This window comes from Eschrichtius robustus, chromosome 13 (genome assembly GCF_028021215.1).
Source record: "Eschrichtius robustus isolate mEscRob2 chromosome 13, mEscRob2.pri, whole genome shotgun sequence".
NCBI classification, from domain to species: domain Eukaryota; kingdom Metazoa; phylum Chordata; class Mammalia; order Artiodactyla; family Eschrichtiidae; genus Eschrichtius; species Eschrichtius robustus.
The window spans coordinates 85,200,279-85,228,273 of record NC_090836.1 but is presented as its reverse complement, the minus strand read 5'-3'; the positions used below and the strand labels follow the sequence as shown (position 1 = coordinate 85,228,273).

General features: G+C 38.2%; 2 protein-coding genes across 5 annotated transcripts in view; one reads left to right on the top strand and one right to left on the bottom strand.

Annotated features, from left to right (window-relative positions):
• SCYL2 (SCY1 like pseudokinase 2) overlaps window positions 1–404 on the bottom strand; it is a 56,580-nt gene extending 56,176 nt beyond the window's left edge. The window contains exon 1 of one of the 3 annotated variants that reach the window (XM_068560583.1): window positions 197–404. The gene's annotated coding sequence lies outside the window, so the exon portion shown is untranslated. Of the gene's footprint in view, window positions 1–93; window positions 161–196 lie in introns of those variants that run through there. The other 2 variants (XM_068560584.1, XM_068560585.1) reach the window with 2 other exon arrangements.
• A 138-nt stretch (window positions 405–542) lies between these two features.
• Window positions 543–27,636, top strand: DEPDC4 (DEP domain containing 4). 2 transcript variants are annotated; one of them, XM_068560722.1, is made up of 9 exons: window positions 543–683; window positions 2,862–3,273; window positions 3,844–3,989; window positions 10,300–10,486; window positions 12,435–12,661; window positions 13,274–13,416; window positions 13,508–13,633; window positions 20,856–20,934; window positions 26,887–27,636. In XM_068560722.1, exons 1-9 carry the CDS (start codon window positions 560–562, stop codon window positions 27,060–27,062), a joined length of 1,620 nt encoding a protein of 539 aa, XP_068416823.1. In that variant the 5' UTR covers window positions 543–559; the 3' UTR covers window positions 27,063–27,636. The 2 variants fall into 2 exon arrangements, with proteins under 2 accessions (XP_068416823.1, XP_068416824.1); XM_068560723.1 differs by lacking the exon at window positions 543–683 and adding an exon at window positions 1,246–1,342.
• The last annotated feature ends 359 nt before the right edge of the window (window positions 27,637–27,995 follow it).

Genomic DNA, 27,995 nt, shown 5'->3' with positions numbered 1-27,995 from the left:
CGCGGGCGCCCACAGCCCCGCCGGCCCCGCCTGCAGCCGGCAGGCCCGTCACCAAGCAACAGTCGCCAGCCCCGGGGACCTTGGGAGGCCTACCCCGGGCGCAGGTCCTTCCCCATTCCTTCTCGCTGCCTGGGGAGCCCAAGTGAGAGCGCGGCCGGTGAAGGAGGTCGTTCCGTGCCCGTGGGGGGTCACTCACCTCTTCCCCTTCTCCCCCGGGAGGGGCGGTGCTGGGGCTCTTTTCCCCCGCCCCCCCAAACGCCTCCTGGCTGCTCCTGCTCAGCCCCGGCGCCTGGCCACTGCCGCCGGCTTACTCCATAGCCTCTCACACTCGCGCGGCCTCAAAGGCTGGAACCGGAGGAGAGAAGGGGGAGGGGAGGGGAGGGACTGGGGAGGAAGAGTAAGGGAGGGGGAAGAAGACCGAAAGACCAGCCTGCCCTGGCATGACGTCACTTCCGGCTTGTTCGGAAGGGGCGGGGCCGGGACGTCTTTGGCCTCCGCCTCCCGAGAACAGGGAGGGGGCGGGGTTACAGGCCGGGGGAGGAGCCCGGTGGACGAGCTTATGGCGGTTCTTTTGACTCCGCGGTTCCGTAGCCTTGGCAGCCAGAGCCAGCTTCCCGGCCCAGGGCGGAGCGTGTCGAGTTTCGTGAGCCCTAGAGATGTTTTCTGCCGGAAAAGGAGGACAGGTACCCCTTTAGATCCTAACCAAATGTTTACCGAAGCGGGGGACGGCTGAGGGGAGCGGGCGTTTTGGACTTTGCGCCTCAGGCCTCTGGGGCCCGCCCCTTTCCTGGACCCACCCCTTTCCCGGCCCACCTGCTCTCTCAGTCCCGCTGAACGGGCACTGGGCCTTTTCAGGAGCTACTCTCCTTGGGGAGTCCTGGAAAGCGGTGCTTCTCAAACTTTAATATACACACAGATCATTTGGGAACTTTGTTAAAATGCAGTTTGGATTCAAGAGTAGGGTCTGATATTCTGCGTTTCTAATAAGTTCCCAGATGATGCCACTGCTGCTGGTCAGCGGGCTACACTTAGAACAACAAGGGGTTAAAAGTACTAGATGGCAAGTCCTTGAGCACGAGGACTATTTCTTTAACCTAGCCTACTTGTTTAATGACGCTTAGAGAGGCAGATGGAAAATACCCTTGTCTCCTCCGCTCATAGACTCCTAGCTTTATCCACCCCACCCTACCCTAACCCAGTCTCTACTCCCTCCTCAACCTCTCCCCTTTTCCACTCCTCACCCTCCACGCCCTACTCCTGTCTATGCACTGTCCACAGTGTCTCGGGCCAATAGTTCAAGGACAGACAGACAGACAGCTTCTGTTACAGAAGGCATTTGAAGGTGATGGGCTCTTATTTCTGTCCTAAACATCAGACCATTATGTAAAGTTGGACATCCTGTCTCCAGTTATTCATAGTCACAGGAAGAAAGAGCTTAAATTCTCAGATTCTAACAACAACAACGAAAATCTAGAAACAACATTCTAGATGTTTCAACGTATTCCCTTATCTTATTAAAAAAATTTTAATAAAAATTTACTGGGGTAGAGGGGAATGAGCAGTGATTGCTAACTGTATGGGTTTCTTTTTTTTTTTATTATTAATGTTTATTGAAGTATAGTTGCTTTCCAATGTTGCGTTAGTTTCTACTGTACAGCAAAATGAATCAGCTATACATATACATATATCCCCTCTTTTTTGGATTTCCTTCCCATTTAGGTCACCACAGTGCAATAAGTAGAGTTTCCTGTGCTATACAGTATACTCTCATTAGTTATCTATTTTATACATAGTATCAAGAGTGTATATGTGTGTATGGGTTTCTTTTTGAAGTGATCAAATGGTCTGGAGTTAGATAATAGAGATAGCTGCACAGCTTTGTGAATGTACCTAAAAACCATTGAATTGTATGCTTTAAAAGGGTGAATTTTGTGGAATGTGAATTATATCTCAATTTTAAAATTTTACTGTCTCCAATTAATTGAAAAAATTATATATGTACGTTATAAAAACTAGAAATATGTATATAAAAAGTGAGTATCCTTTCATTACACCTATTTCCTAAACGTTACTTTGAGGTTTATCCTTCCAGACTTTTCTATTTACATATATTTGTATGTAGGTTGGGAATTCATTTTTATATAACTAGGATGATAGTATATAAATTGTTCTGCCCAACCTCATTGGTTTTTTTGTTTTTACTACTTAATGAAATCCTTCCATGCTATAAATGTCATTCTTCCTAATGGCTGCTTAATATCCCATAATAAGGCTATTCCATAATTTACTTAACTATTCCCCAGGCACTGGACATTTTCATTGTTTTCAGATTTTCATTATTCCTCACAAACTTTTATTTTTCAAGAAGAACAGCTGGCAGATAAATTGATTAGTTTTTTCAGCTCTTTGCCATAGATTTCTTTCATGCAATGCTTGTCATTGTTCAAAAAGGCAAAAAGAAGAAAGGAAAAGCAGAGTCTGGTGAAGCCACATCTCTGTAATAATCAAGACTCCAACGTGTGTGTACATTCCTTTTAAATGTAGCCTGAAATAATATTCTTCAAGACTAAGTCTAGCTAGTTATTAAGCATGTAACATTAGGATGTATAAATTCACATAGTAGTATATTTCATATGAGTAAAGCAAGTTCCTAGGTTTACTCTGATTTTATTGGCAGACGAACATGTGCAAACTTAGTAAACATATTATAGTTTACACAAGATGGGAAGAGAAGAAACTTAAGAAAGGCATTGTTAGCAGATATGCCATAAAAAAGCATAAGGTTGCCAAAACAAAAAAACTTACATATTTTTGTGTAATCTAAATTTGTTAGAAACATATGTTTAATTTTTTTTTTTCAGGATGCTCTGGTCCTTTTCAAGCTACTCAGCTATGGGATGGTATTATTCACTCCCTTCAGACTCAAGTGGAAATAAAAAGAAGGAGGCATCATTTACGAACATACAAAGACTGTTTTACTGGTTCTGATGCTGTTGATGTAGTACTAAGTCATCTTATGCAAAATATGTGCCTGAGTAGTAATGATATCTCTCGTCTTAAAGGAGTTCGTCTTTGTCAAGTTCTAATGAACCATAAAGTATTTGAACCAGTAGGAATGAAGCTATTCAAAAACGAAAAGGAATTGGAATTTGAGGATTCAAACAATAGTCTCTACAGGTTTCTAGGGAATAAATCATCTTATGTTTTTTGCAAAAGAAAAAAGGATTCTGAGACTGGGTTAAATGATGAAATAAAAGCAAAGGAATCTTTAAGGTTAGTGTTAACCAAGATACTGTAATATATTGTTTTTAGTTGCTGGCAGAACAGTCTTCATTGAGCAAACCTTGAATATTATGCTTTCTGTTTTTTTCAGAAGTCAGTAAAAGAAATAGCCATGTAAAAATTAATCTTTTCTGCATTTGCTCTAAAACTGTTATGGAGGACATGATCACATAAATATTTCAGAATTTGTACCAGGAAAAACTTTATCTCCTCTGATGAATTATATGCTTCCTAATTTTTGAAACATGACTTAGCCAAAGTAGATAAAGCCAAAGTTATGGAAACGAAACTAGAGCAAAAATTTTCTACTCTGTTACAGCAGCCATGATAACCTTAGAATTAACATATATTTTTTTCTGTTTATTTACAATCCTAACATCCTCTTCTGGTGATATTCTGTTATTTAATACATTTATTACTTGTATCTTTTATTGTAAGCTGCCTGACATCTTTTTTGGAAATAGGAAATGTATAAATAAGTTTTAATAAGTAAATTAAAATGCATATTTGAAATTTTGGTCCTGTATGTAATGGAAAAATTCACATATTATTTCTTAACAGACCAGAAGGCAAAGTGATTTCAAATCCTCTAGCACAAGAGATTGGTGAGGAAAGAATTGAGGAACTTATTGATACAATGAGTGGGACTCTGGCTTTACCTCCAAACATCACAGTTGACAAACCTGTTCTTCCACTTTCAAAAGAAGGTAATTTCAGTTTTCATTATTTTTTTCTGAACTTTGTAAGAAGAGCTGACTTTTTTAAATAGACCTTACTTTTTGGAACAGTTTTAGGTTCACAGAAAAATTGAATAGAAAGTACAGAGAGTTCCCATGTGCCCCCTGCCCCCCACACATACCCAACCTCCCCCACTGTCAACCTCCTGCACTGGAGTGGTTATTTGTTATAATCCATGGACCTACATTGATATATCATTATCACCCAAAGCCCACGATTTACATTAGTATTCACTCTTGGTGGTGTATATTATGTGGGTTTTGACAAATGTATGATGACTGTATCCACCATTATAGTAGCATACAGAATAGTTTCACTGCCCTGAAAATGCTCTGTACTTCACCTGTTCCTCCTTCCCTCCCCATTACCCCCCTGGCAACCACTGATCTTTTTACTGTCTCCAAGAACTGACTTTTCAGATACAATAGAAGTAGTGTGTTTGGCATACTGACTCTCTACTCCTCTCCCCGAAAGAGTTTCCTTCTACATAGTGATTGCATCAGACAAGACGGGTAAGGCAATGTAGATCCAATAACATTTAGTGTATTTTTTTTACAATGACCATGATCAGGTTAACTGGAGGTGCTACAGTCCTTACTACCAGAAAAAAAACATGCAAACTCATTACCAGTCCTTGTTATTTATAATGCAAGACCACCTTCTTATTAGCATATCCTTTGCCCATTGTATAAGCTCCTCCCAAACATCTCCCTACTCTTTGCCTTTCAGAACAAACTAGCTAGGCTACCTATTGCTCTAATTCTCTTTACCATTAACTTCATCTACTTGTGGTTTTGTCCTTATAAGGCAACTTAACAGTTGAAAGAAGAGCCCCATACCCAGGGCAATTAGGAGGGATGCATACACAATTCATAAATGGTTACACGCTTTACTGCATGTGGTCAAACCATGATGGAAGTAAGACAAGCATGATTTGCACACTGGAGGAGCAAAGGTTATCAACAATAACTAGGATAAGTGTGATAAGGGAAATGCACGGTGCCCAAAGAAAGGGTGCAGAGTGAGAAAAGAAGAGGGATTAGAAGAAGACTCCGAGAAAGATTAATATTTAGAGGACAGGCTGAAGAAGAGGAGCCAACAAAAGTTCAGTTTTTACCTATTACAAATGAAAAAGAAAAACTTGTCTCATCATTTTCCCGTGAGGATATAGGGTACTTCTAGAAATTTCTAACTAAAGATGGATATAATTTATCGGTAAAGATGCTCATAAAAGTAATTTTCATTTATTGGGCCTTTCTCTGGGCCAGGCAATTTGTTATGCATTTTATATTTATTGTCTGTAATTTTACAATAGCCCTGTAAAGTGAGGGGTAAAACTTCCGTTTTATAGTTTGGGAAACTGAGACTCAGAAGGATAAATAAATAAATAAGACATGGTAGGGAAGGAAAGCTGGCACTCTTATGTACTTTTTTAAACATTTTAATTTTTATCTTTGTTATACATGCACATAATGTAAAACATTCAAATAGTCCTACAGGTTTTGTTACTAAAAAATAATAATTCCCTACCCTTCTCCTCTCACCCATTTCCCCCTCTCCAGAGACAACCATTTATAATTCATATAAACTGTAATTCATGTGTGTTGTAAATGTATCTCACGTCTCTAAATGTCATGCTTATACTGCTACTTCATGCTTTTTCAGTTTTAGGGACATCTAGTAATTTTCTACAAAGGAAAACAGGGTTTTAGGCCTCTTCCCTTTCTTGCATCTATCTCCCAAACTCTTTAAATGATACATATACTTTTATATACTCTTATGAGTAACATATTTAACAAAAAGATGTTAGGTGAAAACAGGAATTTCTTTAGTTTTAAGACTAGTGTGTTTAGCCAGAGATTTTAAACAGTAAGTCACACAACAATAACTATTAAGTTTTGCTTTTTAAAAAAGGAGTTTTTTGTTTTTTGGTTTTTTTGGCCACATTGTGCGTCTTGCAGTATCTTAGTTCCCCCACCAGGGATTGAACCCAGGCCACAGCAGTGAAAGCACCGAGTCCTAACCACTGGACCGCCAAGGAATTCCCTAAAAAAGGAGACATTATGTTAAAACAAAAATCAGCCAAGTCTTGGAACCACTGCTTTACTTTAGACTTAATTTAGTTTATATTGTTTATTTTATAGACAAGGAAACTGAGACTCAGAGAATTTAGATAATTTGCCAAGTTTCCACAGTTAACTAATGGCATCAAGATTCAGACCTAGATTTCCATACTTTTACCCAGTGTTTTATCATTATTGTTGCAACAAGGTATTGTAAATTATAAAATGGGTACAACTGAAGTTATGTTTAGTTGGTATGTTTGCTCTTAGTTGGTATGTTTGCTCTTTGTCGCAACTGAATGTGTCAGCCTTCAGAACAGAGAAACACAAAAAACTATTTTAGTTCTCTCTAATAAAACATAGTTTTGAGAGACGTAGTCTTTAATAAATTACTAATAGGAAATCTCTTTATGTTCCAAAGTCTTGAATCTGCTAGGGTAGGCTTTTTGTTTGTTTTTTGTTTTGTAAAAAGGCTTGCAAAAGAGAATTAACTTTAAAATTGGCTGGTTGTTCTTGTACTTAATGAGTTAAAAAAAGTTAACTTTTTTGGAATTTACATTTTCATACCAAAACTTTTTGGAGAAAGTGCATTTGGAAATGTCTCTAAACTCTAACAAATCAGGCATGAAAGGAGTTTTTGTTGTTGTTATTATCCACTGAAATCTGATTCTTCTATGATCCTCAAGCACAAAAGCCACCGCCTCAGATATAAAGCTATCTGGTTTTATAAGATTAAATAATTAGCTGGCCAACAAGAAAATTTAAGCCACTTTCTATTTGGAAAAATATGGCTGGTTAAAGGTATGCAGTTGGCAACACACCTATATACATTTTAGCCAAGAAATAAAAGTATGGAGTTTCTCTTTTTTTTTTGAGAAAGGTCATTTCTTAATTCCCAAAGAACTGAGAAACCAACTTCACTTGAATTGAGTTGAAAAATCTGCCAGCAGTGGTAAAGCAATGCAGTCCCAGGACTGCAGGCTTTTTGCAAATTTGTATTTGTGTGACTAGTAGAGTTAAGGTGAACCACCTTTGCTGAGATTTATTTTTTACAGGTGTTTCTTACTGATAGTATAATGACTAATATTTTTGAAATATATGTGTGTTGTTTTAGAAATGTGAGGGGTTCTAAAGGTGCAGAACCTCTCCCTCACCTCACCTCTGTGGGGTAGGTCTCAGGGGAATGCCAATATCAGCTAGAGCAATTCCACTATTAATCTGTTTTACCTGACTTCCAGAAGAATATGTTTGTTCAAAGGTTTCCTCAGCTGAAACAAAGTTTGATTCCTACTGAACACACTGTACTTCTCCCACCAAAACATTTACACACTGAATGAAATTGCCTGTTTACGTGTCTTTATTTCCCACTGGAGTGTGCGGTACTTAGACAGGGACAGTCCTTGCCTTGTTCACTGTTGTATCCCTGTTGAATGGCCCAGTGCTTAGCTGTTGGAAGGTTACATTTAGTGGATGAATGGCTCACAGACAGCCGCCTCCTTTTATAAATATTTTCTTTTTATTTATGCGTCTATACACATACACTCATATGTACATATATGTGCATATGTGCATGTGCATGCACGTGTGTGTGTGTGTGTGTGTGTGTGTAGGCTATGCTAAACGCTGGATGGATTGTATGCTCTTCAAATGTAGAGTCTATCCCCTTGGATCCCCTTCACTCAGCACAGTGATCATTGAGTATGAAGTGCTCCATTAAGATGACGGTGGGGACTATATGTGTGGCCACAGTATCCTTCTTGAGTCTAATTTCCTCACACAGAGCTAGCTATTCTATTTATCATCTCTGCACTTGGCTAGTATGTTCTAGACATGCACATTTCTCTGCTCCCTCACTTTCAGGTCTTTGCTCAAATATCATCTTTCCAATGATAATTCCCACACATCTTATTTAAAATTGCAACACTAACCCCCTAATGTAGTCTAATCTCCTTTTTTGCTTAATTTCTCTCCATAAAACTTACTATTAGCTGACACACCACATATTTCACTTTTTGTTTGTTTATTTATTGCCTGCCTCCCTCTCCCCACTAGAATATAAGCTCCATTAAGGCCAGGATTTTGCCTGTTTTGGTTACCACTGTATCCCTGGAACCTAGAACAGTGCCTAATACAAAACAGGTCTCAATAAATATTTGAGTAAATGAATGTTCTGTCTTGATGCTATTGCTAAGAATAGTCTTGTTTCCACTTTTGGATGTATTCATAATATATCTATTCATACTTCTTGGTGACTTGATAAAATTTGCCTTCATCCATTTCATATGTGGCTATCCTTACCTCCTTACATAGGGCGTGGCTGCTGAAGGGCCACTATTTTTATATATGTATCTTTTTCTAGCACCTCGTTCAGTGCTGTGCCCAAAGGTTGGTATCGACAAATGTGGACTGATTGATTAGAGGCTACTTATGATCTCAAGTCTTTACTAAAAGATTGTTAATTTGATTTATTTGGGGCCAATAACACAGAAGTAGTAAACTCAGATGCCTTTAGGAGCCAGGCAGATTGGAGAGCAGGTGAGTACTTCATTTTCAAACGTGCAGAAAAAATTGTTGTTTTGCTTGAAATGTAGGGCCCTCTTGGCTATTTTTCCTTTTCCCACTTAAGGAAGAGATATAACTATAGGGAAATTAATTTCTACTGTAACAAAACCAACAGGACAATACCATGAATATGGTAGCTGACACTCAACTTCACTGTCTGGGATACAGTAGGAAGTGATGGGGTTTGTGGTGAGCTGGAAATGATATGCCAATGCAAATAAGGTAGCCACTAATTCATATCAGCTAACTTTGGTCAGGCATTAATTCAAGCCCAGTGTCATGAGATTTTAAGATTGTTTTTTCTTATTTATTTGTTTGTTTATTTTTGGCTGCTTTGCGTCTTTGTTGCTGCTTGTGGGCTTTCTCTAGTTGCGGCGAACAGGGGTCTGCTCTTCGTTGTGGTGCGCAGGCTTCTCACTGCGGTGGCCTCTCTTGTTGCGGAGAACGGGCTCTAGGTGCGAGGGCTTCAGTAGTTGTGGCACACGGGCTCAGTAGTTGTGGTTCACAGGCTCTAGAGCACAGGCTTCAGTAGTTGTGACGCACAGGCTTAGTTGCTACGCGGCATGTGGGATCTTCTCGGACCAGGGCTCGAACCCGTGTCTCCTGCATTGGCAGGTGGATTCTTAACCACTGCGCCACCAGGGAAGCCCTCTTAAGATATTTTTAAAGAGAAGCTTGAAACCCAGAATTTTATATGAAATCTCCCATTTTTATACAAGTTAATTCTATTCAAAATACTTTATAATCAAACAAATCATGACTATGGTCCAAATTTAATACGTAGGCTACTGGCAGTAAAGCTCCACAAAAGATTTACTATAGCTGTTGCTTTTGTAATTTTGTTTCATTTAAAGGAAAAACAAAATATTAATGATGATCTGATAATTAGGATAATGAAAAACTTTATTAACTCTTAACATGAATGACCAGAAACCCAAGTTAAAATTAACCTAATACTGTATTTTTATTTAAAAGCAATTTAACTACAATTATCTCTGCTTTGAATAAAATTATAAATAATTAGTAATCTCATTCTCTCCAATCATCAAAATAATTTATAAGCAGGACCAGTAGTTTTTTTATATATCTGGAATTAACCTATTGATCACCTTAAAAGCTAGATAATATCACTTTATATTTATTATGTTTATTTTTGGCTGTGTTGGGTCTTCGTTTCTGTGTGAGGGCTTTCTCCAGTTGCGGCGAGTGGGGGCCACTCTTCATCGCGGTGCGCGGGCCTCTCACTATCGCGGCCTCTCTTGTTGCGGAGCAGAGGCTCCAGACGCTCAGGCTCAGTAGTTGTGGCTCACGGGCCCAGTTGCTCCGCGGCATGTGGGATCTTCCCAGACCAGGGCTCGAACCCGTGTCCCCTGCATTGGCAGGCAGATTCTCAACCACTGCGCCACCAGGGAAGCCCAATATCACTTTATAATTAGCCGAAAATAAAATCAATATGGCTCATAACCCTGATGTCCATTTAAAGGTCAATCTTGAAAAGAAAAATTTTAATTTAGCAAATTTAAATTATCCTAACAATCCATTCTATTATGTAGCTTTTCTGTTGTATTACTAGAAATGGAAGAATTCTATGATACTGGTTGAATATGTATATGTTATTTATTAGTATGATAGTTATATTATTTTTCTTTCTAAGCTGTGGAAGATGTTTGGAAACAACAAACATTGCTACGTATTCTTCAACTGACTCACATTCCATTCTTAGAAAATATTTTGGAGCCTCCAGTTAAAACACAAAATCTCCAATTAAGTAAAGAGGAAGATCTTGTTATCTCAAACACTTGCCTCGACAGAGAGGTTATTCCAAGCTTATGTCTACTTGAGTGAGTGACCATTTTTATTGTCAATTTATAACTAAAATGTTTTTTCATATATTTTGCCCTTGGTATTTTAAGGTGTGAGAACATATTCATATGTATGAGCAGACACCATCATTGATTTAAAAATTAATCACTGTGAATTCTCATTTGATCTAAAATAGAAAGTCACTGGTTATGACCTGTGAGAAGATTATTGGAAATCTGAGTGGTTTCATTCATATGAGTTCAGGCATGATTTGTCCATCATTCTTTCCCTGCACCAGCCCTGAGTGTTTTTTCAAAGTTCTATTATTTCCGTTTTATAAACGTAAAGTAACAACCATCATGGTTTCTACCAGTTTATTTATTCCTGCTTTAAGAGAATCCTCAGTCTAGTAGGGGAGACATTCATGAAACAAAACATTACAGTCCAATGAAATAAGCCCTATCATAAATCAGTTGCTAGGAACCATAAGTATAAGACCTTGGGTACTGTTGAGATTCCAGCAAAGAGAACTGATACGATGCTTTCTCCCACATGGGCCAAACAAGAAAAGAACATCAGACTCCAAACCTGAGAACCAGAAAGCTTCAGATCCTACAAAGAGCTTGATGATCAGAGACCTGTGAACCCACTTAGATAGTCAACCATTGTCCTATTTGCACATGACATGTTTGCTCCTAATTCAACAGGCCGAGAAAGACCCAGCAAATGAGTCTTCCCCAGCCCCTGAGTCAGGGAGAATATAGGGACACCAGCAAAGAAACAGGATTTTTTAGATGCCTCTGCAGGAAACAGACAGCAGCTAGTCAGCCTTTATGAGCTTCCAAGTGGAAAGTGTAGGTTATCTGCAAGAGAAATGCAATCCAACTGTCTTTAATTTTTTCATCTGCAACACTAGGAGCTAGACGATAATAAGTCACACATGTTAGGCAATATATTCCATTCAACAGGGCTTGGTGGGGGTGGGGAGAAAAAAGGAAATGGAAGGGGAAAGAGAAGAGGAGGGAAGAAGGAAAGATACTTGAGGATCACCGAGAATTCATAGAATATATCACTCAGGAACCCCCTCCTAGGAAAATATTTGAGGAAAGATTTTAATCTGACTACAAAGAAATAACCAGAACCCCAAGGTGGAGACAGATGAAGAGGAAAGGAAATATTGGTAGGCAATGAACTTTGGTCTGTGCGCTCTCACTATTTTCTCTTCTCCCTAATTTTGTACCCACATATGTGCATGCATACAAACACACATGTGCACACAACATATTCGAAGTTGATATGGTAAGACTGTGTGAGAATGTACAAAATATAAGTGCTAAATAAGATATCAAAAAAGAAGGACATAGTATTAAGGGAAATTATGATAAATACTAACCTATCTCAGCAAAACCTGGGGGTGGGGAAGGTGGAGGAGAAGGGGGAATTAAAGGCCTTCCAAAATCATCACTGAAGGGAGGGAGGAGTGAAAGGATCCTAAGTTGCTTATGTTATTGAGGTCGGGAGATAAAAAAGGGGAAAACAGTGTGTGGTGGGATAAACAGTGCATCTTAATGGGGGAAATATTTGGTATCTTATTTTCAAATAGTGATAGAACCATATGCACCTAATGATCAGAGTGGGAAAGGGGAGAGGAAACACCAGTGGAATGGAACAGTACAGATGAACTCCTCTGAACAAAATTTAACAAAGTTAGAAACAAATAATGAAAAGGTGGCCCACAAATATTTTAATTCCTTGAAAGTAAAGGTACAGAAAGGTGTGGTGGTATGTGGTGAGGAGAAAAGCTATTCCCTCTCATTTACTCCTTCAGTCATCCAGCAAAAATTATTAAAAAGATTCTCAAAACTAGTTTCTTCTTTAGATTTGGTTAATTATAAACTAGATTTTATTGTTTTATCAAACAATGTTTTAGGCAGTTAAATGGAAACGTTAACCATTGATTTATTTTATTTTGTTTTTTACCTCCAGGATTGATAACTGGCTTAATGCAGCAATTGAATGCTTGGAATATTTCCCTGACCAGCTAATAGTTACTGTCAGCCAGCAGTTAGTACAAAACAGAAATGAAGAGACAAGATTGAATACACAGAAGAAGTTACTCTTTGATGTCATAGTAAAATATTATAATCAAGAGAGAGATTGCTTATTAACTGATGAGTATTTTGATATTCATTCAGGAATTATAGAACTTTTAGGTAAGAGATGTTTAAACTTCAGTTTTTTTGCATAATCTGTTTCAATAATACAAGTTGCAGAAAATTTTATGTATTATATGAGTACTGCATTTTAATATTTTTCTTCTATGATGTCAAAGTACTTCATGGAATCTTTTTTCAATTCACTTGGCCTGCCATGTAAATTGTACTATCAAATGTAATACTGTAGTATAGCAATTAGATCTAAGGTAATTCTATCACAGGGACATTCTAAGAAACATTTTGATATAGTACTAGAGGATTAGAGAATTGAGGTATCTGGAAATATTGTATTAATTTGGTGACCTTTTAGCAAAATAAAAATTGAGTGACACATCATGTCTCTTTTTTAGCTCTGTAGGTGGCCATATAATTTCATGTTAAAAACAAATTACTGTTTGACAATGCTGGAAATAATTATGCAGGTGTTTGGCATATTATATAGATAATTTCCTGTGTGTTTGAAATATTTCCTAATAAAAACTTTCAAGTGTAAAAATGAATCTGCAAACCAAATACAGTATCATAGCATTTTAATTGACTGCTACGTACTATAATCTCGGTTTTTTTTTTTTGTCCCTTGCTTTGTCTTCTTTGTAACCCATGTAACAGAAAATGAGAAAAGAACAGAAGCACTTGAAGCAACACAACTATATCTAAGATTGTTGTTGCCCAACGTTAGAGAAGAATTACGACGGCTACTCACTTTTATGGTGATTGCATCAGAACCCAATGCCTACAAATTACAAAAACAGGTGAAAAAAATTGCAATAACACTTCTACAATCTTCTGCTATTTTTTTTAAATAAAAATGATTCAAGTTAATGTTACTCTTTCTGTTTACAGTTTGATAACAAAACGGTGGTCCTGAAAACTCTTGCCAAAGCAGTTTTGCAATCCAAATCATTATTAAGAGTACGGGCAGAACAACTAGTCTTGTTTCTACTGGAGTTCCACTCTGAGCTCTTCAAGGTATCTGGCATTTTGCCTGGGCACATTTATTACTAAGCTACTTGTGTCAGACAAAAAGCAAATCATTCACTTAATAAATAATTTACTGAGTACCTATAATGTACAAAGTTTGAAGGAATGCTCTTTCCCCACACCCGCTAAAGAGAAGAAAGCAGAATTAAAACAGTGTTGATATTTGCAAGTACATTGATTAATTTCTTCAACCTATTTCTCTGTGCCAGACACTGTTTTAGGTGCTTGGAATACATTAGCAAACAAAACACAAGAATGCAGGCCCTTGAGGCGCTTATGTCCAAGTGAGGAACCCAGACAGTAAAAAAAAATACACACAATAAATCATCATCATATAGTTTGCTAGAAGGCAATAAATGCAATAGAAAAAAAAGAGCAGTTTAAGGGGATTTTGGGGTGCCACGGTGGAGGTTAGTAGGAGCTTACACTATTAAACAGCGTGGCCAAGGTTAGGCTCACTGAGAAAATGAGATTTGAGCAGAGACTGGAAGGGGGAGGAGTCAACCAAATGGCCATGAGGGTGGGAGTAAGTGGTTTGGGGCAGAGAAAATGGTTCCTAGAGCAGAGGCCTTGAAGGTGATGCATGCCTGGGTGCTGAGGAACAGCAAGGAAGTGGTGAGCAGGTGGGAGAGTGTTGTGAGATGAGGTGAGAGATATGGGGGCCCATGTAGGCCACTGGAGAGACTTTGCTTCTCTTTGGAATAAAATGGGGAATCATGAAAGGTTTTGATCACAACGGTGGCCTCATCTGACTGATATTTATGAAAATTACTCTGGCTTTTGTCTTGAGAACAGATTACAGAGGGGCAAAGGTAAAAGCAGGAGAACCTTTTAGGAGGCTGTTGTAATAACCTGGGCAAGAGATATGGTGACTTGAAACAGAGGAGTAGCAAATAAGTTACTAAGATATTGTCAGATTGTTGATATATTTTGAAAGGTCTTAGAAAAAGATTATTTCTTAGCCTCACTAGTATATTTTAATACCAGACAGTGTTACTTTTAGTGGCATTATTTCTCCAAAGCCTCTATAAAGAATTGTTCCCTTCTTAATTTTTTTGTGTAAAAAATTTATCTCATGTCATTAGAAACATATTGGTTTGAATTTTGTAAGAGTTCTGTCAATATTAACTGAAGTTACTTTTCCATTATTTTAGAGAAGAAGTTGGTACTAACTGTATACAGTAGAAGCAGTCCCCCATTTATGAATTTTGAATGAAATATATTCTAAAAGCTCATTTAAAAGTCAGTTGTTAAGACCCGTATATATGCTGTCTACAAGAGACCCACTTCAGACCTAGGGACACATACAGACTGAAAGTGAGGGGATGGAAAAAGATACTCCATGCAAATGGAAATCAAAAGAAAGCTGGAGTAGGAATTCTCATGTCAGACAAAATAGACTTTAAAATAAAGACTATTACAAGAGACAAAGAAGGACACTACATAATGATCAAGGGATCGACCCAAGAAGAAGATATAACAATTGTAAATATTTATGCACCCAGCGTAGCAGCACCTCAATACATAAAGCAAATGCTAACAGCCATAAAAGGGGAAATCGACAGTAACACAACCATAGTAGGGGACTTTAACACCCCACTTTCACCAATGGACAGATCATCCAAAATGAAAATAAATAAGGAAACACAAGCTTTAAATGATACAATAAACAAGATGGACTTAATTGATATTTATAGGATATTCCATCCAAAAACAACAGAATACACTTTCTTCTCAAGTGCTCATGGAATATTCTCCAGGATAGATCATATCTTGGGTCACAAATCAAGCCTTGATAAATTTAAGAAAATTGAAATAGTATCAAGTATCTTTTCCAAAAACAACACAATGAGATTAGGTATCAATTACAGGAAAAAATCTGTAAAAAATACGAACACATGGAGGCTAAACAATATGCTACTAAATAACCAAGAGATCACTGACGAAATCAAAGAGGAAATCAAAAAATACCTAGAAACAAAGGACAATGAAAACACGACAACCCAAAACCTCTGGGATGCAGCAAAAGCAGTTCTAAGAGGGAAGTGTATAGCAATACAGTCCTACCTCAAGAAATAAGAAAAATCTGAAATAAACAACCTAACCTTACACTGAAAGCAATTAGAGGAAGAAGAACAAAAAAACCCCAAAGTCAGCAGAAGGAAATAAATCATAAAGATCAGATCAGAAATAAATGAAAAAGAAACAAAGGAAATGATAGCAAAGATCAATAAAACTAAAAGCTAGTTCTTTGAGGATATACACAAAATTGATAAACCATTAGCCACACTCATCAAGAAAAAAAGGGAGAAGACTCAAATCAATAGAATTACAAATGAAAAAGGAGAAGTAACAGCTGACACTGCAGAAATACAAAGGATCATGAGAGATTACTACAACCAACTGTATGCCAATAAAATGGACAACCTGGAAGAAATGGACAAATTCTTAGGAAAGCACAACCTTCCGAGACTGAACCAGGAAGAAATAGAAAATATAAACAGACCAATCACAAGCACTGAAATTGAGACTGTGATTAAAAATCTTCCAACAAACAAATTCCAGGATCAGATGGGATCACAGGCATATTCTATCAAACATTTAGAGAAGAGCTAACACCTATCCTTCTCAAACTCTTCCAAAAATTTGCAGAGGAAGGAACACTCCCAAACTCATTCTATGAGGCCACCATCACCCTGATACCAAAACCAGACAAAGATGTCACAAAGAAAGAAAACTACAGGCCAATATCACTGATGAACATAGATACAAAAATCCTCAACAAAATACTAGCAAACAGAAGTCAACGGCACATAAAAAGGATCATACACCATGATCAAGTGGGGTTTATCCCAGAAATGCAAGGATTCTTCAATATATGCAAATCAATCAATGTGATAAGCCATATTAACAAACTGAAGGAGAAAAACCATATGATCATCTCAATAGACGCAGAAAAATCTTTCAACAAAATTCAACACCCATTTATGATAAAAACCCTCCAGAAGGGGGCATAGAGGGAACTTACCTCAACATAATAAAAGCCATATATGACAAACCCACAGCCAACATCGTCCTCAATGGTGAACAACTGAAACCATTTACACTAAGATCAGGAACAAGACAAGGTTGCCCACGCTCACCACTATTATTCAACATAGTTTTGGAAGTTTTAGCCACAGCAATCAGAGAAGAAAAAAGAAATAAAAGGAATCCAAATCGGAAAAGAAGAAGTAAAGCTGTCACTGTGTGCAGATGACATGATGCTATACATAGAGAATCCTAAAGATGCTACCAGAAAACTGCTAGAGCTAATCAATGAATTTGGTAAAGTAGCAGGATACAACATTAATGCACAGAAATCTCTTGCATTCCTCTACACTAATGATGAAAAATCTGAAAGAGAAATTAAGGAAACACTCCCATTTACCACTGCAACAAAAAGAATAAAATACCTGGGAATAAACCTACCTAAGGAGACAAAAGACCTGTATGCAGAAAACTGTAAGACACTGATGAAAGAAATTAAAGATGATACAAACAGATGGAGAGCTATACCATGTTCTTAGATTGGAAGAATCAACATTGTGAAAATGACTATACTACCCAAAGCAATCTACAGATTCATTGCAATCCGTATCTAACTACCAATGGCATTTTTCACAGAACTAGAACAAAAAATTTCACAATTTGTATGGAAACACAAAAGAACCCAAATAGCCAAAGCAATCTTGAGAAAGAAAAATGGAGCTGGAGGAATCAGACTCCCGGACTTCAGACTATACTAAAAAGCTAAGTAATCAAGACAGTATGATACTAGCACAAAAGCAGAAATATAGATCCATGGAACAGGATAGAAAGCCCAGAGACAAACCCACACACATATGGTCAACTAATTTATGACAAAGGAGGCAAGAATATACAATGGAGAAAAGACAGCCTCTTCAATAAGTGGTGCTGGGGAAACTGGACAGCTACATGTAAAAGAATGAAGTTACATCACTCTCTAACACCATACACAAAAATAAACTCAAAATGGATTAAGGACCTAAGTGTAAGAATGGACACTATAAACCTCTTAGAGGAAAACATAGGCAGAACCCTCTATGACATAAGTCACAGCAAGATACTTTTTGACCCACCTCTTAGAGAAATGGAAATAAAAACAAAAATAAACAAATGGGACCTAATGAAACTTAAAAGCTTTTGCACAGCAAAGGAAACCATAAACAAGACGAAAAGACAACCCTCAGAATGGGAGAAAATATTTGCCAACAAAGCAACTGACAAAGGATTAATCTTCAAAATATACAAGCAGCTTATGCAGCTCAATATCAAAAAATCAAACAACCCAATCCAAAAATGGGCAGAAGACCTAAATAGACGTTTCTCCAAAGAAGATATACAGATTGCCAACAGACACATGAAAGGATGCTCATCATCACTAATCATTAGAGAAATGCAAATCCAAACTACAATGAGGTATCACCTCACACCGGTCAGAATGACCATCATCAAAAAATCTACAAACAATAAATGCTGGAGAGGTTGTGGAGAAAAGGGAACCCTCTCGCATTGTTGGTGGGAATGTAAATTGATACAGGCACTATAGAGAACAGTATGGAGGTTCCTTAAAAAACTAAAAATAGAACTACCACAGGATGCAGCAATCCCACTACTGGGCATATACCCTGAGAAAACCATAATTCAAAAAGAGTCATGTACCACAACGTTCATTGCAGCTCTATTTACAATAGCCAGGACATGGAAGCAAGCTAAGTGTCCATCGACAGATGAATGGATAAAGAAGATGTGACATATATATACAACGGAATATTAGCCAAAAAAGAAACGAAATTGAGTTATATGTAGTGAGGTGGATGGACCTAGAGTCTGTCATACAGCATGAAGTAAGACAGAGAAAAACAAATACCGTATGCTAACACATACACATGGAATCTTAAAAAAAAAAAAGGTTCTGAAGAACCTAGGGGCAGGACAGGAATTAATACACAGACATAGAGAATGGACTTGAGGATACAGGGAGGGGGAAGGGTAAGCTGGGATGAAGTGAGAGAGTGGCATGGACATATATACACTACCAAATGTAAAACCGATAGCTACTGGGAAGCAGCCGCATAGCACAGGGAGATCAGCTTGGTGCTTTGTGACCACCTAGAGGGGTGGAATAGGGAGGGTGGGAGGGAGATGCAAGAGGGAGGAGATATGGGGATGTATGTATATGTATAGCTGATTCACTTTGTTATACAGCAGAAACTAACACACCATTGTAAAGCAGTTATACTCCAATAAAGATGTTAAAAAAAAAAAGTTGGGGCTTCCCTGGTGGCGCAGTGGTTGAGAATCTGCCTGCCAATGCAGGGGACACGGGTTCGAGCCCTGGTCTGGGAAGATCCCACATGCCGCGGAGCAACTAGGCCCGTGAGCCACAATTACTGAGCCTGCGCATCTGGAGCCTGTGCTCCCCAACAAGAGAGGCCGCGATAGTGAGAGGCCCGTGCACCGCGATGAAGAGTGGCCCCCGCTTGCCACAACTGGAGAAAGCCCTCGCACAGAAACGAAGACCCAACACAGCCATAAATAAATAAATAAATAAATAAATAAATAAATAAATAAATAAAACCACATGATTAGTAATAACTTTAAAAAAAAAAGTTGTTATTCTGCACCTAGTTTTTCATCAAAAAATATAATAAAGGGAGATTAGGGCTCAGGTTACATGTTTAATCCTACAGTCACTAAACCAAAATTCATGTTTATAGCTTAGTTGTGAAACGGGTCCCAGATTCCAACCAGGAATTTAGAGAGAACATCTTCTCTCCCTTCCTCTTCCTTACCACTTAGCCTCTCCACTTTCTTCTTTCTCACCCTGCCTCCTCCTCTAGGTAAATGAATTCTCCTCTTTCCTACATATGGTTGAGAAGTTAGAAAGGATTTTTTTCATTTTTCACCTCCCCCTCATGTCAGAACTAGCAGTGTCGTAAAGAAACATTCTGGTTCAAATATTGTGGCAGGACACAAAGGGAGAAAAGGAACTTGATGTGGGCTGGAGGAAGTGGGGGTATGGGATTCAGGAAGCAGGGAGAAGGGGCTCCGATGACTGGTTTCTGGAGATTAGGGAATGAAGTATTTCAGGGAGATTGAGACGTGGGTATTTATAATAGGGGATCTCGAGCATGCCAAGCTTTTTCCTGTTAAAGGGCTTTACCTGTGTTGTCTACTGTATGTCTGGAACATTTTCTCCCAAATCTTTTTATGGCTCACTCCTTCACATCATTTCAGGCCTCTGCTCAAAATGATACCCTCTCAGTAAGACAGAAGCCTTCCCTTACTGAGATAGCTACCCATCTTCTTCATTCTAGCTTCTTATCCTGCTTTATGCTTTCTTAATGGCACTTATCATTACCTGAAACTATATTATGTATTTGCTGATTTTTTGAAATTGTCTTTCTCTCACATGAGAATGTAAATTCTGTGAGTTCAGACTAGATCTGCTTATTCTTCACCTAGAACTGTCCTGGAACATAGAAATCATTCACTAAATTTTTGTTGAATGACAGAATGAATTTATGGGGATGGCTTCATGTTTGTAAATTTTCAGGACAATAGAAGCTCATGGAAAGGTACCCTGGGGCTCAAGATGAAGGAACTATGTGGATATGAGGTTCAACATTGGTAGGTCTAGGGGGTGCCCTCTGTAACAATATTAGCTGAGGAATTATTTCCCCCAGATACATGTTATAATCTGGGATTTCCTTTGTATAACCAAAACTGGAAAAGGAGTATTTATCCATTTTAAGAGAATGATATTATTATGTATTTTAGAGCTACTATTTACATATGGATCATGTAATTACAATGGAAGATTATTTAGACCAGTGCTGTTATGGAAGTACAAATAATTTTTATTATTAGAAGAGAACATTGCACTAATGATTGGTTAATCTAGTTTCAGATATACTACATATGTGGGAGTAGAATATAGAATTTTAAGAATTCTAAAAAAGAATTTCAAGTATTTATACCCTTCATAATTCAGAGGCCTTCTGCTACCCGCCCCCTCTCCCCATCTGCAATCCTCTTCCCCTATGCATTGGTCAAAAATATTGAGGTTTGTTTTTTTCTATATTGGATTACTGGCTAGAAAAAAATTCATATTAAAAATTTGAAAATATCTGTTTTTATGTAGACACCAGTTGCTTTATTGGATCTGGTTAGTAAGAAACTTAAGAAGCTTCTACATGGAGAAGATCCAGATGCTATATCAGGTATTGATAAAGTCTTATTCTTTCTTTATCATTAAGTGACTGTTATAGCCACATAAGTTGGAAAGGAGCCAAGGGTGAGTATGTAATAAATATATAATGCTATAAAAGGTGGTTACATTAAGGTTATTTTTTAATATCTCCAGAGCAAGTTCTTCTCTAGTTCTTTTTGGAAGCTCTTTGTTTGATTACCTTTCTTCTAAAAAGGTAAACACTTACTATATCTCATTGCTGCTCCCAGGTCTCACCTTCCCCTCCATTTATTACCCACCTGCCTGCTTCCTTGCTCCTGTGCACACTGTTTTTCTTTCTCCTGTTTTTCATTCTCTCTCTCTTTTGCTCCTCTTTTCTAGGAAATGACAAAGTTTTTATAGAGGAGAAGCTTAAACCCTTCCCCCTACCCAGTTGAAAAGGCTCCATGATTCTTTTTGCTCCATGTCTTGTGGCAATTGATCTGATTCCTTAATTTTTAATTTCTTTAAACCATAAAATATTTAAAATTCAAATTTCCTAAGATTGTCATGTGAGAGACAAAATAAAGTAATAGGTATAACTTTGGGTGCTAGGGCCAAATTGCCTGGGCAAATTATTTAACCTCTTTGTGCCTCACCTTCCTCATCTCCAAAATGAGAATAACAGTATCTACCTCGTAGTTGTTAAATATTTAGTATTTATATTAATAATATAACATTGGGGGCTCCCCTGGTGGCACAGTGGTTAAGGATCCACCTGCCAATGCACGGGACACGGGTTTGAGCCCTGGCCCGGGAAGATCCCATATGCCATGGAGCAACTAAGCCCATGCGCCACAACTACTGAGCCTGCACTCTAGAGCCCGCGAGCCGCAACTACTGAAGCCGTGCACCTAGAGCCTGTGCTCCGCAACAAGAGAAGCCACCGCAATGAGAAGCCCGCGCACCGCAACGAAGAGTAGCCCCCGCTCGCCACAACTAGAGAAAGCCCACACGCAGCAACAAAGATCCAACTCAGCCATAAATAAATAAATAAATAAATAAATAAATAAATAAATAAATAAATTTATATATTAAAAAAAACTCAAAATGAGATTTCATAATTTAAAAAAATAATAATAATATAACATTGTTATAAATCATAGATACTATATTTAAATTATATTATTATTTAAATATTAAGTACTATTGATGTTTAATATTAATTGACACTAATATTAAACCCTACTTGGTGTCAGACTGTGCTGAGCACTAACATGCATTTATGAAATTATTCTACAAAATAACCTATTATGTAGGCATTATTATTACCCCATTCTATAGGTAAGAACTGAAACTTAGATTATGTAACTTGACCAACTAGAAATGTAGGTAACATTTCTTCCTTAAAAAAACAAAGTTTTCGAAGGCATTACTAATTTCTAGAAAAGTATTCATAGAGTAGGGCATACATTTATTTGCCAGGATTATTTGGAATTTCTCAGCTAATAGATGCCATTTCCTCCCATTCCCTTCTTCGAACATAGGGCATATGGCCACAGGTCTGTTGCCACATGCATCCTGTCTGTTTGATGCTGTTAAACAGAGATACTAACGAAGTATTCTGAACCTAACATCTGGAATCTTTTTAGATTAGATCTCATCTGACTAATTTCAAGATAAGCTTCATTTGGCTGCCATACTATATTAGATTTTCACATTCAATTTTTCATTAGTTTTGGCTTTGAGGAAAATGGAGGAATTGTAGGCATTTTAACATTTATTTCCATCCAACATTTATTCAACAATATGCCTTAAAGGGAGATAATGAATATAAGTGCTTTGCATTGTGCCGTGTGCTATAAGCACTTAGAAAGTGAAGAGTTATCTAATAATATTTTTCCCTAAATAGCTTAACTCTCGTCTCTTCTTGAAGTTTATCCCTTATTCAGTAAAATTGTCAGATTATATCAGTATACAACTTAATTGAACTTTTTAATTGTCTCTATGTTTTGTGTTGTATGCTCTTTTCTGCATGCTTGAATTGATTACTTGAAATTTATGTGTTGATTTAAAATGTTCCTGATATCAAATATTCATCCATCCATCCATTCAATTATTCACTAAACATTTTGAAGATCTACTCTGTGCCAGACTTTGTATAAGCACCACAAAATACAAGATGTATAAGATAATGCCCCTGCTTGCAATAAGTTTATGTTCCATGTTAAAAGCAACTGGCACTTAGTAGTTATAGATATCAATAGATAGTTGTTGAATAAATTAATTCAGTGAAAGAATTGATGTATGAGAGAGACAACCATTTATAAATCAATCATAATAAAATATAAGAGGGATATGGTCAAGCCAGAGGAGGTTATAGAAGACTGGAGGAGGAGGATTACCTGACCTAGTTTGAGGGCATCAGGCTAGGCTTGTGGAGGAGATGATACCTAGTAGGAGTCTTAAAGAATTAGATGCAAGCTAAACCAGAGGAGTGGAGAAGGGGAAGATATTCTGGACAGGAGGAACATTGTGAGCAAAAATAGGTACGGGCTAGAAATTACAGCTGAGCGGTGGCAGGAATTGAAACTAGAGAAATAGATGTCAGATCTTGAAGGGCCTCATTTAGCAGCCAAGGAATTCACTAGGCAGCTGGGGAGGCATTTTTTATTTTTTAAAAAGTGATATGGCTAGATTTATATTTTAGATAGTGCTTAGCAGCAGTTTGGAGAATGGGTTGGCCAGGGGGATTGGAAGCAGAGTTCTTAGTTAGGTGACTACTACAATGGTCCAAGTGAGAAATCATGTAGGCCTGTACTGTAGCAGAGACAAGAGGGATGGAGAGGAGGGGACGGGTTTGAGAAATATTTAGGAGGTAAAATTGGCAACACTTGATTGCATCTGGGGGTCCGAGAGAAAGGGGACTCAAACATAATTCTCAAGTTTCCAGGTGAGGTGACTGCCACCAATTCAGATAGAAAAACAGAGGAGAGGAACATGTGTAGTGAAATGACTGAATCTGTTTTGACCTTTTAATTTAAGATATGTGTGGGACATTCTGGTTGATATTTTCAGCAGAGCAGCTGGATGTGCAATTTTGAAGTTCAGGGGAAAGATATGAACTAAAACTAAATATCTGGGAGCATGTGGAAATTGAGGTCATTTAGAGTATGTTGAGCAATATAAGAGGTCCAGGATAAAACATCAAGGAACACTAATCATCAAGGGGTGAGTAAAGAGGAACCTATGACTGAGACAGAGAAGAAATGTTAGAAGGGGAATGAGGTGAAGTCGTTCTCATAAAGCCAAGGAAATGTAACATTTTAAAGAGGAGGATTGCATGTGGCAGCAGATCAGGACTGCTCCGGACTCTCTGGAGCCAGTTAGTGAGAGCTGATTTAGTAGCTTGAGAGGCAAAAGCCAGGTTGCAAGTGGGATGAAAAGGAATGAATGGGTAAGAGATTAAGAGTGGATCTATGATAACAAGGGAAGAGAGAAGCTGGGAATAACTGGGGCGATGCTAAATCAAGCCAGAGATTTGAGCATAATGACCAGCTGAGAGGTCAAAAGAGATTACTGATGGAGCCAGGCCCTGGAGGAGGCAGGAGGAAATGTCTTCAAGGGCACAGGACCAAGGGTTTGCCTCGAACGGGGGAGGGATATGAAGAGTAAAGTTGACAGTGTGTATGGATATAAATAAATGTGTAGGTCCAAGGTAGAAAGTTGAAGGAGATCATTAAATGATGAATCCATTTTCCTTGACGAAGTAGGAGGAGGAGACCCTATTGTCTGAGGAGTTGTAGGGGGACCATTGAATGGATGACATGAGAAAAAGGGAGTAGTTTGAAATAGACAGGGAATGGGAAAAGCAGTTGAGAAAAGACAAATAAATGGACTGATGAGTAATTCTGAGGATCCAGATGAAGTAGATTATAAATTTTAGTGATGCCAATTTGGACAGTGTAATTTTCTCAGCAGCACTTATTTACTTGAATGTTCAAGTGTAAAAGGTGGATTCAAGCATTGATTAAGGGCTGAAATTTTGCTTTGTCAGGTGTTGCAGAAAGATTGGAGTGCAAGAAAATTGAGGACACAAATTAGTGAGAAAGTGGTTCAGATGATCAGATATGTGTCTGACTCAGGATGGGAAAAAAGAGATGATGAACAAAGAAAAATGGCACATCGCTCTGAGAGTGACGAGAGTTGTGACAGAGCTAAAGGCAGTATGGCATAGTATAGGGACCCCAAACCCTGGGACTGGGACAATCCCAGGTTCAGATCCTAGCTCAGCCATGTGGTCCAAGCTTCTGTTTCTTTATCGATAAGGCAGGGCTGATAATAATAATACCTGCACACTTACACCTTAGAACATTGAAGATATAATGAGAAAAGGTACAAAAAGTTTGACATATGGTAAGCACTCATTGTAAGCTATTATTTTTTTTTTTTATAAATTTATTTATTTACTTTTGGCTGTGTTGGGTCTTTGTTGCTGTGTGCCATCTTTCTCTAGTTGTGAGCAGGGGCTACTCTTCATTGCGGTGTGTGGGCTTCTCATTGCGGTAGCTCCTCTTGTTGCGGAGCACGGGCTCTAGGCACGTGGGCTTCAGTAGTTGTGGCACGTGGGCTCAGTGGTTGTGGCTCGCAGGCTCTAGAGCGCAGGCTCAGTAGTTGTGGCACACGGGCTTAGTTGCTCCGCGGCATGTGGGATCTTCCCGGACCAGGGCTTGAACCCATGTCCCCTGCATTGGCAGGTGGATTCTTAACCACTGCACCACTAGGGAAGTCCCGTAAGTTATTATTATATTATTATTTGAAGGACAGTAGATTCTGAATAGAGAGTTAGGTGTAGGATTTTAAGTTTTCAGAGGCAGTGTAATTCCAGGTGTCACCATAGGTGTGTTTAAGTGAAGCTGTGTTTATAGTGAAAATAGGCAAACCCCCGAATATTAATGGGCTTTAGGATTTCAAAGGTTACCCTGACTGAGAGTTGCTTTGGTGTGTCTGGAGGCTAAGGCATCCCCATCTGTAGATCAGCGTAGGGAGAGGCTTGGTTGATTGGTTGACTGTACATGCTAAGACAGCTCACAGAGCAGTGAAAAAACACTGCTCATGTTCATGAAATTCTTTGTCCATGTTTTGTACATGCTTCTGATAGGGTTCGGGACACACTACCCCAAAATATGGCACCTGACATACTGAATATTTTAAGCTGAAAGAGCTTGAGAAAATGCAGAAGCAGGAGGGTCGCTCTGACCTACTTCCCCCTTGTCCTTCCTCCCTGAAACTGGCCATAAAACCCTCATATGAGAGATGCCCTCCTTATACCCAGAGGAAAGGAGTATCCTTAGCTCCAAAGACAAAGGGAGGCCAAGAAGAATCTGAACAAACAGGCCTTGCTAAGTTTTCCCCAGTTTATTACGATTACATCATTCTCCTTAACCTGTCACGTTCCTCCAGGACTGTGCACTCTTCAGCAAACTGGCATAAAAGTACATAGGTCTGTTTCTTTGAGTCTTCATTTCCTTATGAAGGCTCTTATGTCACATAAAACTTACACTAAATACATTTGTATGCTTTTCTCCTGTTAATCTGTCTTTGTCAGTTTACTTCTCAGACCCAGCCAAGGACCATAAGAAGGTCAAGGAAAACTTTTTTCTCCCCTTCACCTCCAATTTGTTTGCCATTTCACTTAAATTCCTGTGTATTCCACTTGAAACTAGGATAGTAGTTCCTTGGTTCTCCTACTTCATGGATTTATTTTGGAAATCAAATAAAATAATGTTTGCAAAATACGACAGTGTATGTTTTGCTAAAGAATAGAGCATGTGTAAAGAAACAATATTACTCTGAAGCAAAGAGAATATGAGCATAAGTAATGTTATCTACCATATTTTGGGGAAAAAAAGTCCAGGATAAGGCCAGTTTGGATAAGTACATTTTCATGTTTTTCTTTTTTTAACTTGCTTTTCCAATTGTACTTTTTTTTTTTTTTTTTTAGGTTTCACATTTTGCCAACGCTTGACATACAAGGAGTTTGAAAAACAAAAGGAAAGGACAAGCCAATATCTTCACCAGTTGGCTCTTGAGATTAATAGTAACCCCAGCATCTCTTTGAAACGAAAAAAGAAATTAATTAAGGAATTTCAAAAACACCATCCAGAAGCTTTGCATTAACATTTCTGGGGGAAGAAATTATAATTTATCAATATAAAGAACTCCTCTGGTGGTTTTCTCAAACTGCCATACTTACACTTCAGAGATAGGATAGCCTCTAAGCATTGTGAGTGTAATCATGCTTAAAATATGTGGGGACTTCCCTGGTGGCGCAGTGGTTAAGAATCTGCCTGCCAGTGCAGGGGACGTGGGTTCGAGCCCTTGTCTGGGAAGATCCCACATCCCGCGGAGCAACTAAGCCCATGTGCCACAACTGCTGAGCCCACGTGCCACAACTACTGAAGCCCGTGTGCCTAGAGCCCGTGCTCTGCAACAAGAGAAGCCACCGCAATGAGAAGCCCACGCACTGCAATGAAGAGTAGCCCCCACTCGCCGCAACTAGAGAAAGCCTGCGCACAGCAACGAAGACCCAACACAGCCACAAATAAATAAATAAATTAATTAATTTTAAAAATATATGTTAAGGAAGATGGTCAAAAGGTACAAACTACCAGTCATATAAGAAAGAAATTCTGGGGATGTAATGTACAGCATAGGAACTATAGTTAATAATACTGTATTTTTATATTTGAAAGTTGCTAAGAGAGTAGATCTTAAAAAAATGTTAAGGATGTTTTTAACTTTAAAAGGAAATACAAGTTAAATCATGTATGCTGATTCATTTAATTACTGTGCTGCTAAAATCACTTATTAAATGTGCTGCTATTATTAGGGATCTGGTACAGTTAATTTCCTTAGAATCGTTTTTTCCACAGAAAAAGAACATTTCATACATGAGTTCTCTGAAGAAAGCATGTATTTTCCTTAGTACATATTATTTTTAAGCTACACCTTTAGGCTACTGTAACTTAAATGCTGTGAATCATCTAAGTAGGGAAAGACGTATTAAGTAGAAGACTTTAAAAGCCACAAATTTAAAATTCATAAGTATCG

Coding starts and splice junctions, on each gene's coding strand:
- DEPDC4 (XM_068560722.1), top strand. CDS start 560: ATGGCGGTTCTTTTGACTCCGCGGTTCCGTAGCCTTGGCAGCCAGAGC. Junction 13,417..13,507: donor CCTACAAATTACAAAAACAG/GTGAAAAAAATT, acceptor TTCTGTTTACAG/TTTGATAACAAAACGGTGGT. Junction 20,935..26,886: donor AGATCCAGATGCTATATCAG/GTATTGATAAAG, acceptor TTTTTTTTTTAG/GTTTCACATTTTGCCAACGC.